Source organism: Oxyura jamaicensis, chromosome 14, assembly GCF_011077185.1.
Source record: "Oxyura jamaicensis isolate SHBP4307 breed ruddy duck chromosome 14, BPBGC_Ojam_1.0, whole genome shotgun sequence".
Classification (NCBI taxonomy): Eukaryota; Metazoa; Chordata; class Aves; order Anseriformes; family Anatidae; genus Oxyura; species Oxyura jamaicensis.
This window is the reverse complement of record NC_048906.1, coordinates 12,126,257-12,141,781: the sequence shown is the minus strand read 5'-3', so window position 1 is coordinate 12,141,781 and position 15,525 is coordinate 12,126,257. Positions and strand designations below refer to the sequence as shown.

General features: G+C 58.0%; 1 protein-coding gene across 4 annotated transcripts in view; it reads right to left on the bottom strand.

The window, feature by feature from the left end:
• Positions 1 to 15,525, bottom strand: part of RAB11FIP3 (RAB11 family interacting protein 3) — a 68,580-nt gene that overhangs the window by 9,795 nt on the left and 43,260 nt on the right. For 3 of the 4 annotated variants that reach the window (XM_035339513.1, XM_035339515.1, XM_035339516.1), the window contains 5 exons: positions 14,350 to 14,537; positions 11,065 to 11,238; positions 7,218 to 7,352; positions 3,831 to 3,866; positions 1,057 to 1,150 (listed from right to left, as the gene is read on the bottom strand). In XM_035339513.1, the coding sequence (XP_035195404.1) occupies positions 1,057 to 1,150; positions 3,831 to 3,866; positions 7,218 to 7,352; positions 11,065 to 11,238; positions 14,350 to 14,537 (627 nt within the window). The remainder of the gene's footprint in view (positions 1 to 1,056; positions 1,151 to 3,830; positions 3,867 to 7,217; positions 7,353 to 11,064; positions 11,239 to 14,349; positions 14,538 to 15,525) is intronic. The other variant, XM_035339514.1, reaches the window with a different exon arrangement.

The window sequence follows — 15,525 nt, the reverse complement described above, 5'->3', positions numbered from 1 at the left end:
ATACCTGGCATATTTCAGCCCTCTCTGTGTTTCCACTTGCTCGTGGTCCCCAGGTCCCGCTCACAGCCCTACTCGGACAATCACAAACCACGAAGGAGCTGGGAGCACGTCTACGAAACCTGAACGGCAGGACCCCATCACTGGGGGGAGAAGGGCAAACGAGACCTGAGTGTATTGTAAAACAGCAGCACGCAGAGACAAGGGCTTTACTAGAAGCACGGGGCAGCTTTCCTAGCCAGACGGCTGGAGACCGTTCAGGAACGTGAGGTCTGCAGTGTTGTATTCAACCTTCAGACTTGGAAAAATGATAATTTGTTTTTTAAAGGCCTTTTATGCATTATAATTATACCAGAGTGCAGCCAAACACACACGTTTGTCTTTCACACGCTGCTCCACGCAGGTCTCTATTCACGGCTGCAGAATTCAGAAGCTATTTTGAAAGAGTTTCATTACTGCAGCAAACATTTACACAAGCCCCAACTCACTCATCTTTAACTTTCCATCCTTCTCCTACCTATTTTTAGCTCCTGGTGTTCAAACAAAGGCTTTCTTGTCCTCCTTCCTGCAGTCCCCAGATCACAACACCCAGGACGACCCCACCGGCCCGACACAAGGTCGGCTTTGTGTCCCCGCGGCAGGACGAGGCCGAGGGAAGGACGTCCTCATTTCCCACCAGGGGACTTTGCTCATCTCGGGGAAGCAGATGTGGACGACATCTCATCCCGAGACGTGAAGCAGAAGTGAGAACCATCTGCAAACAGCCAGCCCTCGGCGGGCACGGCAGTGGCTGGAGGTGCCAGGGCCACCTGCGGGCGGGCAGCACGCCGTCCCCGGGGAGAAGGCGGCAGCTGGAGCTCCTCGCTCAGCACAGGAGCTCCGCAGCTTGACTCAGAGGCCTCTCGGTTTACACCCTCTCGATTCAGAGGGCTTCCCGCATCCCCCCCGGGGCAGCTACACACCCAGAGGAGCTCTGCCCCAGCCCTTGCCTGGGCATCTCAAAGCTCGGCGAGCCACCCCCAGCCCGCTGCGGGACAGCACGGAAGCCCCTGCTCCTACCTTGTCCGTGATGTCCTCCTCCGTGCACTCCAGCGTATCCCGGTAGGACTCCTCCATCGCCCCCACGGACAGCGCGCTGGTCTGGTGCAGCTGCCTGTAGCAGAGAAAAGCCGCCCCGACCCCCAGGAACACGAACATTAGGGCGAACATGGCAATTCCAGGTGACAACCACCGCTACCCCGCAGGATCCGGTCCCATCTCTCTCCTCCACAGCTGCCACCTCCTGCCGCGACCCTTGCAGAGCGGTGTCCCTTGTCACCGCGGCAAGCTAAAGGGCCGGAGCAGCTCAGGCACCTTGGTGCGCCCGGACGGGAGGCTGCTTACCGGCTGAAGGAACGCGCCCTGCGAGCGGCGTGCAGACGTGGACACATGCCGCTGGGACTTCACACCGTGATCACCTGCTCTCGCTCTTTGGAACGGGAGATAAGAGCTCCCTCTGCCCACTTTCCTTCTTTCTGAACACACGGAGGCCGCGCGCTACCCAGCGAAGGACGGGGCGCTCGGCTCTCGCCGCTGGTACGGTGAACAAGTGGGGGCAGCGGAGGGAAGGGGAGGGAAGGGGGGAAAAACCCACCCAGCACACCGCTGCCGCAGCCGAGGACAAGCTAATCATTAGCAAGGCCTTGCGACACCGCTGTCCGTGGCTGCGTGCCAACCCAAAGGACACTGCCCAGGACGCCGCGTGGAGGGGCTGACTGGCCCTTAATTGCCGTGCTATCGCTGCCGATTAGCTCCGGGGCACAGGCAGCAGCTACTGCCACAGCGAGGGGTCGTTATATTCCAGCTCTGGGTGCCCTGAACAGACTGCCTGGAGAAAGCCATCGGTGTTCCCAGCAAAATCCAGTTCCTAGAGCTTCCAACACTGGCACTAACGTGCCTTACACCGCAGTCTGGGCTCGCAAATGCCTGGACTGGTTCCCTGCTGGGGAACGGCCGCTTCTTGCATGGAGAAGAGGATGCCCGAGGACTGCCAGCAACGGGTTCAGCTCGCTCAGGCTGGGCGATGGAGATGGGGCTGGGACCCCCGACAGTGGCACGGAGTCGGGGGGTTCCCCTTCCCTCCCCAAAAAGGGAGAGGGGCCTTTCCCTGTTTCCCCGTCTCACGGGCGCTCTGCTCTCCCGGTGCCCCCCCGCAGCCCGGCTGAACGATGAGCAAGCCGAGCTGCTTCGAAGCCAGCACTGCTTTGAGCAGGAGGAGAATGAGAGAAGCACAGAGGCCTCTTTGAACCAAAATTATCCAATGAATATGTCATCTGGGCTCTGAAATTCACCCTGCTACACAGTATGCTCATGCAAATATTCATGAAGCATAACTGGCATTTACAGAAGAGACCACAGCTGAGTACCAGGCTTATTTTGCCTCCTCGCCCTGGTATATATTTAGATTCTGAAGTCTCGGGCACATTTGTCATTTGAATCATGCCAAGCGCAACAGGGCCTAAGCAGCTGAGATTTCTTGGCACACGCAGAACACGGATAACAAAAGTCAGGGAAAGAGCCCTTACCAAAATGAAATCAATTTACAAGGAGCAAATGTTATGTTTTAATTACAGTATCTGCATCAAAAAGCACCCGTTGGGCTGATCTTCAGGACCTGGCTCCTCTCTGTCACTACCACAAACTAACCCTGACTGCCCTCGAAGTGACCACCACTGGCCCATGCCCACGAGTCCCAGGGAACCCAGCCCAGCCCCACAGCTCGACCCGCAAAGCCTCGGCCGGGGCCGATGGGGCATCTCCATTCCCAGGAGTTTAACTCAAACCCTCCCCAAATTATTTCTGCCAGACAGGGAGCAAAAGTTAGTCCTGAAACAGGAAACGTGGGGACAGGCTGCTCCCTTCAGCCTTCTTTCCTGCCCCTGTTTTTAACAAAGATCTCAAAAGCGAGATGAGTGGAAGGAGGAAATTTAGTATCAAAGACCCGCTTCCTTTCCAGGAGGAGACTGCTGACCACAGGAAAAATTGGGAAGGGGAAGGTGAGACAAAGAGGTTCAGGGAAGCTCCTGAGCCCCTCGGTTGGGTGCACCCCAAGCACTGGGGAGTGGGGCTGCCCACATTTGTGCTTCCAGAGGGAGCACGGCGGCTCCTGCTCCATCCAAAGGAGCCGCCTGTTCCTCTGCAGTGCCTCTGCCCTGCCTGGAAAGGAGCGAAGAGCAAAGCCAGCGACCGCAGGAGGCCGGGCAGGGGAGGTGAGCCTCAGCGTCCGGCTGTGAGCAGGACGACACGGGTACAGGTGGGACGGTGAGGCCAGGAGGAGAGAGGAACACCAGGGTTCCTCGGGATGGGATGGAGCCTCTGCCCTAGGACTCACAGCACGCTCTTCCTGCACAGGCAGGGTAAGGACACCCACCGGGGAGGGCAGCTGGCAGCACACGTAAGCCCTGGGCAGCCCCGCAGGGGAGAACAACCCAGCGTTAAGCCCCCGCAGTGGGGTTACCTGCGGCTGCCCCCACAACGCCCCAAAGCCCCCGACGGGCCGAGCAGGGAGGGCTGCTCCAGCAAAACCAAGCCCCGAGGCTTGCCCTGAGCAGAAGGGCCAAGCCCCCCCGGCGGGAGAAAGCATGCTGACGGCAGCCTCCAGCTGCGGGCACGAGTGAGAAATCTCCGTTTCAGAAAAAGGGCTGCCACAACACTAACCCGAACGAACCCCACTGCTCCTCGGCACTACGCAACGCGTCCAGAAGACGCGGCAAGCTTATCGTGACAGCCTTCCTTCTGCGGGCCTGGCAGCAGGCCCCCTTCCCACCGAGGCAGCAACGCCAGCACGAGCTTACCTTGCCACTTTCTTGCTTGAGAGTCTTTTATTGGGACTGCAAAACGAACAAAAAACAGGAAAGGGTTAGGAAAGCTGACAGCGGAGAGGCAAGGCAAACAGGAAGCTGCAGACACTGCGGGGCACATCCTTCGCCCTCGCAGCGGCACGCACGCCGCGCAGCCCCGCCGCCCGCGCGAGGAGGCAGGCGAGGAACCGAACCGAGCCGAACCCGCCGCAGGACCCTCACCGCCACCAGCAACGCCATCCTCTCGCTGCCCGATCCCCGTCCTGAAAGCTGAGCCCCAGGGAAGGTGCTAAGAATAGAAGTGAGGTTGGTGGGTCTCGGCCAGCACCGCCGCCCTCGCAGAGCCCGAGCACCCCCGGTGCCCCCCCGGTCCCTACCCGGCTGCCACGGGAGGCTTTGCCTCTCGCCCCCAGATCGCCATTTCCATCGTTTTGCACGCTGCCGGTTTTGTGCCGCTCCAGGACTATTCTCGCCGAGCTATAATTGGCGTTGGATCACCGCAGAACTGCTGCCTACTCGCAGTTCGGGGATTTTGGGAGCTGTTGATCGTGGCCCTGTCTGGATTTCAGGCACGGGCATTATTCCAGTCCCCGGGGACGGGCACGAGCTCTCTTTGCCCGGATAACCACCGACAGAGCCCAGCACCCGCTGTGCACGCCCCAGCCAGCTGCCACCACCACAGAGGTCGGTCGGGGTTTAGCGGAGGCCCAGCACAGCACAGGGCAGGCAGCGCAGCCCCGCGCGACCCTTCTCCAGCAGCGGCTCCTGGCTGACACCCCTGCCAGGCCTTCGGTCGCGACCGACGCAGCTGCACGCTGGTGAGACAGGCAGGGCCCGCGTCTGCACCCAGCCACACGCCCCACAGATGTCACCGGGACACGTCGCTGGCACTCAGTGGTGACAGCGAGCAGAGCTCCGGCTGAGGGGGGGATGCAGCCGTTGCATTCCCCGGCGCTTAGCTCAGCTTAAGGAAAAATCAGCGGGGAGTTCATTTTCCGCCTAGAGCTGCAGCAGTGACATTAGTTCTTCGAAGGAGGAATTAAAAATAGTGCAGGGCGAGTTTCTTTTTTCTTTGTTTTTTGTAAAAAAAATCCAGCTTCTGGGAAACAGCGGCTGACCGCGGGTTCTTGTCAGGGTTACACCCGTGCCTGTGGCAGAAGTGCATCCTCCCAGCGCAGGCTGCAGGAGCAGCACCGCCGGCCAGCCCTCAAGGACACAGCCCGCGCCTCGCGGGGAGAGGCCAGGCCCTCGCGTTTGCCAGCAGATGTATGAAGTCACGTCCGTCCCCAGCGCCACGGGGAGGAACGGTGCTCGTCTCCGCCAACGGCTTATCGGAAAGCAGCGCCGGCACCTGCGGGTCTCTCGGGGGAGGACGAGACGTGCAAACTTGCCTTCAAGGGCGCTAAACCACAACACGCTCGCAGGAATCTGGCTGGTCCTGAGCTCCCTGCAGCTTTTGGCCCCGGGGCTGCTGTGCCGTGGGCTCGGGCAGCAGCGCCCTGCCGCCGGGACCGGGCTGCAGTCGGATTTGGGGTACTTGCAGCACAGCAGATACTGACTTCTTCCAAGGTTTCCAGCACTGGCCTGGCTCCCCACTTCTTCCAGGGGATAAACTCTCAGTAGATGTACCCCAAACTCCTGATATACACCCAAAGCCTTTAGGAGCTGTTACAGGGCAGCTGGGCTGCATCCCTGGAGCACAGCCATCCTCAGGATGTGTCCCCTGAGCCCGCCGGGTGCGATGCAAGGCTGCTGGGCCCACACCTCGCTCCTTGCTTCACCCAAGGTCTGGCACTCGTGGGCTTCACATTGCTCGTGACACTGGGAGCGAGGAGCAGGTCCCATCGCCTCCCGAGTGCTGCACGGGGCCGCCTCTCCCCGCAGGATGGGCCCGGTTCCCCCCGGTGGCTCTCTCCTGGTGACCGAGGAGCTCCCGACCTGCCGTGCGATCCCCGCTGCACCTCCAGGGAGGGATCCCAATGGTTTGTAGCCCTCCGGGAACGCTGTCTTGTGCTTCGGTCTCGTTGTGCTGAGACCAGTGGGTCCCAGCAGCACTACTGCTCGTGCGTTGGACTCGCGTGACTCCCAAAGCAGTTACACACGGACCCAGCCCCGGCTGACCCCGCGCTGCTCACGCTGGCAGGCAGGGCAACGCTTCCCAGCGACAGCAAACCTGTGCATGGGAAACCCTGAGCCCAGGTGGGGGAACCAGACCTTCATCAAAACCTATGGAATTCCTACAGGGACGCCGCAGGGTGCGGGAGCCTCCGCTGGACATGCCATCCTCGCCAGGAGGCTCAGAGCGGGTATTTCAGCCTTGCAGGTGAATTTGGTGGAGAAAACCTGAAGTGGAGCGGGGCCAATGGGGCATCCAGGGAAGTCCAGTGTTTTCCTGCTTCACCTGAGCCACATCACTAACTCTCAAAGCCTCCCCCGGGGAGATTTCTAACAGCAACTGTTTGCCTGAGAAAAAGATGGGAGAGAAGTACTTTTGGCACTAAAAAATCAAGGCCAAGCTCCTATTTGTTTTCCAGGTCTCTTCCCACGGCTGCAGCCCATTAGGGCCCTCGTGTCATGCTGTCCCTGTAGAGGACACAGACCAAGACCATGACCAAAAACCAGGCTCGAAGGAGCACGCTGGGTATGAGAATTATCATCAGTCCTGTGATCCTTCCCCCTCGTGGCCCACAAACAAGCCAGAACAAACACCACCAGACATCCCTCCCGACCTGCCAGGTCAGCGAGGCTGGCTGGCTGACCCCCAGAGCTGCCCTCAAGAACCTGTGGAGCTGCTAACAAAGGCATTTATCCCCCCTTCTGGGCTGGGGGTAGTACGAGTGACACCAGGGGGTGAAACGAGTTCAAAGGGCTGCAAAGCGAGCGCCAACAGGAGAGCCCCAAGCAGCGAGCACAGCGCTGCGCTCAGGTCCCCGCTGCCCCGGGAGGAAGGGCAGCAGCTGCCCCTCCAGATTCCAGCCCTCAGGGGCTCCTCCACGCTGCCCACTCGTTCCCCTGGTGACAGAAATACCGTGCCCGGCCAGCCCAGGGCTCCAGATCCCAGTGTAAGCAGCGGGGCGCGGTAACGCATCCACCTGACACCGCACAGGCCATGCAAAGAGGCTGACCAGAGCAGAAGGGAAGATTCCCATTGTCTGTTAGCTTCCAGGGCTCAGATTAAAGCAAACTCCTGCTCCCCCTCCATGATGTTATCACAGACTTGGCCACCCGGAGAGGTTCACCCCGCTCAGAGAAATTCACCCCCCTTCTGCCAACAGGAATCGAGCCCAACATCAGCAGAGGAAAGCTCCGCTAGACAAGGAGAGTCTTCCCTTCGCGAGAATCGTTCCCAACGCGGACACTGCCATGCACAAGACCAATTACCTATTCATTTCAAGATCATTCAGGCGAGCAGAAAGATCCTCAAGGCGGTTGATTTGTTTGTGGCACTGGCTACAGTAAAACTCAAATGCTTCATCTGCGATAATGCTGTGCAGTTTCGCAGCGAGCGGATTGGTGCTAGAGAAATCACAAGTGTCATTTCAACAGGACAGAACGGAATCATCGGGGTTTGTCTGTGGCTTCCACAAGCTGAGGGGGGAATCTTTGGGCGGGGGGTTTTGGTACGAGATACGAGACTTGCAATTAAAGCCCGAGGGCAGGTTGGGTTACTTCCCTGCTTTCCTTTCAGTGGCCCAATTTCTGTCCATCTGGAGTTAGTGCGAGTTAGCAGCAGCTCCACCACCGTCCTCCTCCCAAAGTAAAGGGAGGCGTACGGCAGCTGAGCCTGGCCAGTTTCCAAAGGCTGTGCCAGCCTGCTCTAGCTGGGTCCTGGGAACGCCAGGTGCATGCTTTACACAAGCCCACAGGACGACAAAGTCCATTTTCCATCACAATTTTCCAAGCAGCCTGTCTCAAGAGGCCCTCCAGCCATCCCGGTTTGCCCCGTGAAATGCAGACTGGGCTCGCACGCGGTGCCAGGACCAGGAGCCAAGTCCTTCGGTCGGTCACACCGCTTTCCAACAGGACCACCTAAAAATAGAGCTGCTGCGGACCCACACTGAGGGTAACGCACCCTGGGGTCAGATTACGCTTCAGAGAGCTTCCCCCTTGAAGCTAAGCTCATAAAAAGGTGGTTGCGAATCAGCCCCGTCTCCTACAAAGCCAAGTGCACGGGCAGCAGCTTTGCCTTGGAATTTGGTGAGGGGACACGAAGGCCTCCAGGACTAATTAATTGCCTTTGGAGCTAACGGGCCCGGTCAGCTTTTCATTTTCAGCTGCTCACATGGACAGCGAGCTGCGGAGGCACCCACCGACACCTGGCAAAGCAGGGAGCCTCTTCCCCACCTGGCACAGCTCGGGCAGGAGAGGGCCAAGGGATTCTGAACAGCACGGAGTTCGTCTTGCTCTGGGGCCAAACGCACGCCACAAATCCTTTCTGCGGGAAAACACGCTTCTGGAAGCCACAGACTTTAATCAAAGCAAGGTTAATAGTGAAAAAAACAAAGCAGTTCAATAGGAAAGACAGGTGAAGGTGTGAGCAAACACAAGCAAGCTTAAAAACAAAAGGTATCTGGAAAGGACTAGTCAACCCCGTGGTGCAGACCCACATTGGCAAGTTGTGGCCTGGGAGATAGGCCCCCCAAGGAGGGATGTTCCCCCCAGCACCTTTGCATAGCCTCTCAGGGACTTTTCCTGGGGGCGGTGGGGGGTCAGCAGCCCCCCTTGGGGTCAGGTGTCTGAGTTTGTGCCATCTGTACAGTATTTCCGAGCCCCCTCAGATCAGGCAAGTGGACCACAGCGCATGCTGCATTGCTCATCTCTTCCCATTCCTGCAAAAACGTTGAAAAACATCCCCCTAGCCTCTAGGGCAGGTTCGGTCTCAGGAAAGTCTTTATCCACCAGCAGTCATTGCAGTTGCTCAAGGCTTTGCAGGGGGCAGAAGCTGGCAGCAGCCCTGCGGTACCTGGAGGAAGCGACGTGCCCTCCTCCGGGACCTGACCCGTCCTGGGAACGAGCCGCCGGTGAGCCCCGGGGAGCAGGACTGGTGTGCGAACTCAGCTCCAAAAGGCACTACTCAAGGTGTGGGAAGCCATCCGACAAGAAGCTGTAGGAGAATCCGCGGGTATTCGCTGTGTAAAGGTATACCTGGCCCCTGGCTGCGCTGGTTCCTTGCCAGCTGAGTGGGCAAGAGCTGAACGGCACCACGCCTCGGGGCGTCCCCACCTCCCGCTGGTGTCGAGCTGCCGCCCCCTGCACCGCACGCAGCCCTGCTGCCTCCTTCCTCCACCTCATGGGGTAACATTTGCCTTCAGCAGCTCGTCCAGCGCTTAAGGAGCAGCACGTCGGCACGCGAGGGGCTCGTACTTCCAGCCGCCGTCCTTTTCTCACCACGCATGGCAGGGAGACCTCGCTCCTACCGGCTGAACGCACCAAGAAAGAGGTGGCAACCCAGGAGCAGGGATCAGAAACGCGCACACCAGGACTAAGCAGGAAAATGCAATACCCCACAGCGTTCCCCACAGGTTCGTGGTGCTTGTGTTAGTCCTCTTGTGAAGGTCTGGAGCTGTAGCAGGAAAATTTGTCAACGTTATTGCTGTTCAGAGGCTCTGGTAACCTGGAAGTGGTGTGCGGCGATGTGACCGCTTACAAGAGATGCTCCTTACAAGAGATGCTTACAAGAGTTCCTCCTATTCAAACCTCAGCAAAAAAAAGGCTCATCGAAGCCAGTGACACCCTGTGGTTCTTTGTAAGGTTTCACTGCGTGTAGAGCTGGGGGGCCACGCGCCCGCTGAACCTCTCCCAGCAGAGGAGAGACGCTGCAGAGGCAGGACCCGAAGAGAGAGCAGCACGGGGAAGAGAGCGCCCTGACAGAGCAAGAGCTGGGCACTGTGAGCGGAGGTAACCTGGGAGCTCTGGACTGGTGTTAAAGGAAAAAATGAGCGGATTGCAAAGCTATTTTAGTTGAGTATTTCATTGCCAGGAGGCTTTTGGACTGGGCTGGAGGCCTACGCTCAAGGAGAAACTCAAACACCAAGGCTGGTTTTTATCCAAGAGCACTTCTTATGCTGCAGCACCAGCACGGACAGTTGTGACCAGCATCTCCTGCACAGTGCAATTAGCAGCCAAGCATGGATGAGAGACGTGTCGCTTCCATGGCAGGGTACCCCAGCTCACCAAGAGCACTGTTTTCCCCAAATAACGGGTCAGCCATGCCTTACAGCAACACCTCCTATTGCAGGTTTAGCTAACATCTCCAGAACTGCTGCTGAACCAGCAAAAAGAAAAAAAAAAAGTCAGCCCTGGCTTGCAGGAAGGTGTCAGTGTGTAGATCTGACAGCAGTTCTTCCCTTTCAGCCCTGCCCAAGCTCTATAAAGGTTTTTGGGAATCTTGTAGAAAGCAGGTAAACAGGGAAAAAAAAGCTGTAAGAGGTTCGTACTGCCGTGGAAAGTCTCACATCACCCCAAAGGAAAAAAGGCATCTTCTGGTCTTCAGTGTGAGCGTGTGGGCAGGCAGGGAGCACTCCTGCCCCGCACAGACTTGTGCTGCCTGGTGGAGGAGCATGTCCCCGAGTCACCTGTTGTCACAGGGGCTGCAGGTGTGCGTGACCACTCCAGCTTTTACTTTTTTTCTTAAAAAAATAAAGATCGACCAGTTTGTATTGTCATCCTCAGTCCACCGTGCATGGGCTGGAAAACCAACATTTGCCTGGTTTCTGACCTTCATACAAGGAGTGCAAGAAAACTCTTTGGCCTCCTTCCTGCCCCATGGATCCCTCAGGCTGCCTAGAGGAGGGAGGCTGCAGCTGCTTGTGCAAATCCAACCCAGCATCCTCTCAAAGCCAAAAACGCACGTGTAGCAGAAAGGAAAAAAAAAAAAAAGGTATCCAACAGGATCAGGGATAAAACTTCAGTTTTCTCTAGCAGAATGCTGTGTGAGGTGCCACATCCCCAACAGAGAGGGAACGTGGCATTGTCCCAGACTCTGAAACTCAGAGAGCTCTTCCAACTGCTGCTGGACATTAGCGCCTCTGGATGGGAGGACGGGAATTGTTCAGGAAAACAAAAACCTGAAGGAGGCAACTCATCTTCCCCTTCTGAGCTGGTTACCCCATTGTATCCGAACTTTGCCAGGAACCCCCTCTTGCAGCAAAGCCAAACTCACACACACAGAGGACACCAAGCCAGCGAACCCGGTTTGAAGCACTGCGAGTGCTGCGCTGAGCATTACCTGGGAGAGAGGAACGAGGAGCTGTTAAAGCTGCTTTCCCCGTTACACAAGCTGTCCGAGAACAAATCTGCTTCATTCCCTTCTCCATAATCCTCGAAGTGCTCCTCTCCGCTAATGACCGTAACGATGGAGTGGCTGAGGTCTGAGCCCAGGGGCAGGTCGTGCGGATGGGATCTGTGGGGACAGACAAAGAGGTTACGGGGTGACCACTGCAGCAGCCTTTCCGACCGCACGCCATACATCTGCTTCCCAAGTCGCGTCTCCCGTTTCGGTAAACCCGGCCACTTCTGCCTCACTGTGCCTTCAAGAGGGCTGAAGGGGCAGCCCAGGCACCCCCAGAAAGTTTGCAGCATGTTTTTTTTTCACAGCAAACCGTTGTTTTTTTCATGAAAGCTCCCCTGGCAGCTGCAAGGCAGCTCCTGGGGTGGCCAGACACGCAGGACAAACCCCGAGGCCGGCGGCCTGCCCTGGCACAGCACAGGTACAACCGAACGCACGGCAGCGACAAAGCCCGGCGTGTCCCGAGCCCGTGCTAAGCGTGCTGAGTTACACGGTCAGCCTGCACGCCGGGCTCACGCACGCCCCGTGCTGCGTAATCCTACCGAGAGCCCGGTGTGGGGTTCGGGGCTGCAGCCCCCGGTGACACAAACCCCGGGGGTTTAGGGGCGGCCGCCGAACCCGGCACCAAGAGACCTCCCGGTGAGGCAAGGGACCTTAACTCAGCCCCTGCAGGGAGGACGCTGCACGCACTCGTGGCAATTTGTAGGGCTTTTAAAATGTGTTTGTAACATTGGATCCTGTGCTGCTGAAACATGCCCAGCATGGGCCCGGGGACATCCCTCGCTTCGGACGGGACGCTGCTCGGCACAGGAGTCACCACTTCTGGACGTATCTTTGTGGGTGGGCAGTGCTACATCCATTCAGCCCACCAGGGCAGCATGCACCAGCAATCCGGAATTTCCTGCCCAGGACCGCAGGGGTTTTAAAGGGAAGTTTGGGGGAAAACGTGGAGGGGATTTCTGGGGACCAAGCCTGAAAGCAGCCCGTGTGTCTGCGCCCCACAGGGATGTGCGCTGGGGGGGACTAGCACCGCTCACCTCCCTAAAATTCAACGCTAAAGAAAGGGGAAAAAAAGCTTGATTATAAAAACTAGTATTTCAGGCTAGACCCCCCCACCTTCATCCACTTGGAGGGGGAAAACAGACATGGGGGACATTGATCGTTGTACCAAATCAAAAAAACAATTACTGATCAGCCATTTAGGACAAAAGTCTGCAACATCTGAAGGATTTGCCCTTATCCTGCTAATAAAAACACGTCACCCCTCCAGCCAAAACAGCAGCAGATCTCCCTTTAACCACGGACAAGCCCGGCCCAGCTGGTGAGCCTCTGCTCGCCTTCCTCCTGCCCTCGTGGAGCACCGCAGCTCCTGCAGCGGGGGGTGGCAGCAGCCCACTCCCCCACCAGGGAGTCGGATGTGGCACCCAGCACACGCAGAAAGCATCAGAAACCGCTCCGGGAATAGAAAGTAGGGGGGATTTTTTAAAAAAAATATTATTATTTTTTAACTCACGAGCAAAAGCCAAGCCCAGCTCCCTCAGCAGGGGCTGTGGTTTGACGAGCACCTTGCAGCAGATCTCATCAGGCACCTGGGAGCCCTCAGCCAGAGCTGCCTCAGGCCCTAGCACAGGGAGTTGGTGCACACCTACAGGATCCACCACAGCAGTTTCAAGATCCAGAGCCCCGCCAATCTTTACCACACGCAACCTAAATAACCACTCAAACCATCTCATGCGTGTTGAGCTCGAACAGCCACTGGAGAGCAGAGCTGGAGTTCTGATCCAGCCCTGCTCTGGCTGGACTGCACTCACCGACTGCTCCTGGAAGAGCTCAGGGCACCGCAGGCGTACAGCTGCTGTCCTGCCGCGGGTCTGACGGCACCGAAACCAGCCCTCAGCAGCCTAGGATCAGATTCCCAAGTTTTCAGTCTCGAGCCTTCCAGTATTTAAACCAGAAGTCCAAAAAAATCCAACACACTTTTGCCTTGAACCTTTGGGTACCTGGAGTCTGCCCACACCGAGGACACCTGGCAACAGACACCACCTGCTTGGACAGAGCACCCAGAGGACACCCGAGGTCAGGGAAACCTCAACAACCACCTAATCTCAAAACATCCCTCAGCACCGCGTTTTGTACCTACAGGCAGGTGAATCCGAGGCACGGCAGTTTCCCAAGAGGACGGGAGCGCACGCAGGCTGCCATGGCCCCTCCGGGGACAGGCTGCTCGCGGCCGGGGGCTCAGAAACCGCTTATGTCCCGGTATAAGTGCCGCTCGGGCGAGGAGCGCGTGGCCGGCTAATCCCCTTTCTCCTCTGATCCGCAGCACCTCTGGCAGCCAGCACCCTTTCGGCCCCAGCGCCCAGCAGCATCGCCTGCTCGCGTGTCCCCAGATGTGCTTTCGGGGCGGGAGGGAAGCCCCAGGGAGCCCGCTGCTTTCTAAAAGCACAAGGAGCTGTGAGTACTCGCCACAGCACCGAGCCTGGATGTCACATTTTTGGCCCCAAAAAAACCCAGGTGTTAGCAGACCTCAAGTGACAGCAGCTCCAGAAGTTTCAGCGCAGACCAGAGCTCTTGGGTCGCTGATAACAAAGTCATTCTCTCCCCTCCTGCCTTCCCAGCATCCTGGTTTCACCCCCAAAACAACTTTCCCTGCAAAATCTAGGAAGCGAGGGGGCCCGGGAGCAGTTTCGCCAGCAGCGGTTCAGACGGGGAAGCAGCTCCCAGCTCACGCTCCTGCGCTCGGGGCGCAAGTTTCAAACTAGTTATTACAGGAGGTGGCTGCACATCAAAGGGCACGCGCGTGTTTAGGAAAAACAAGAGTACAGCGAGTTCCCCTCCTGACTTGAAAATTACACGTTACGTTTCTGGCTTCAGCGATAGATTAAAAACTGCAGGTATTTCAGGTGCTCGGAGAACTTATTTTAGAAGCTGAAGATGCTAATGAGGGTACAGAAGCTCTCCCAAGGCAAGCAAAGATTAGCTCAAAGAGATTGCCAGGCCACGCTCCAAAACAGCCTACACACGGCACAGCCGCATTATTATGCTTCAAGAAGAGCTATTTCGGTCTCGGTGAAGCGGCAAACACTACGAACGAGCCAACCGGTTTTAGCAAGGCAGACTCAGCCCACTCGATTAAATCTTTGGGCTGCATCTCCCCCCGTCCCCGCCCTTTCCTGGTCTGTCCCCCCTCCCGGCCCCCCGGCCCCCTGCCCCCCCCCCACTGACCCATGCTCCGGCTCCTCGATGGGGTCGGTGAACTCCGAGTGCACGGTGGAATCGATGGCGCTGTCCGTCTCCACCTCGTCGTGCATCTCGTGGTGCACCAGCGTGCTGGTGTCCTCATCCGTGAAGGTTTCGCACTCGCTGTACGTGCTCTCCGAGCCCATGTACGCGCTGTCGGTCACCTCATTTGCCTGTTACAAGACACAAGAGGGAAAAAGCCGCCCCGTGAGGTGCTAGAGCCACGCGGTTGCGTTGCAGAGCGGGACAAAGCCCGTACGGGACAGCAATTCCCCAGCACGAGCCGTACGCCACGCTCAGGAGCTCTGCCTTGCCAAGCCGCCCCATGCCTTGGCTGTTGGGACTCTCAGAGAGATTTTGTATGGGTTTATGGAGTCCCAGAGGGATTCCCTGCTGCTCCCTCAGCAGTTCCCATCACCGTTCCTCTCACCCGCCTCACTGGTACAAAGACACGTTATCATTTTGAGTCCCCCACATGGAACCACCATTGGAAACCACCAGTCAGCCCTTAGAGCACTCTTTCCACCCCGCTGGCAATACGAAGGCACCTTCCATCCCCCAACAGCAAACTCAGCTGCTTCATAAACCCTCCCTACAGCCTCTGGTTCGCAAGGCCTGCGCCACCAGTCTGCATCTTCAGGACGTGCTTTTTTGGGACTGCACCTGGAATACTTTGCGCCACATCTCCGTTACCTGCAGCGAGCCAGCAGGCTCCGGGGAAGGCGCAGCGCTTGGTTTCCAGGAGCCCACACCACGAGCACGAAGGGCTGGGTTTTCCCAGCCCCGGCACAAGGGCAGGCTGCTCCTCCCCGAGCATGGGTGGCACTGAGCCTCCCGCGTGCGCGGAGCAGAGCCGTGGGGCCACGGGGGAACACCTGGCGAGAACAGCGAGGGCTGGTGGCCCAGCACTTCTGGGATTTCCCCGGGTGGTTTCAGAACAAATTAACTCAGTTGTGCCTCTGGGATCTCAGTGCTGGGATCTGTCAGGGGGGCACAGAGCTCCAGCTGGTCCCCCGTCACCAGGGGTGACCTCCAGAGGGAAGCAGGGTGATGGAAGCCTGTCGGCCACCCGGCCGCATCAGAGCTGCTCTGCTGCTGGTGGCCTCCCCCTGTGGCACGGCAGCAGGGCAAAGCAGCAGCATGTTGGACGAAGGCACTGAT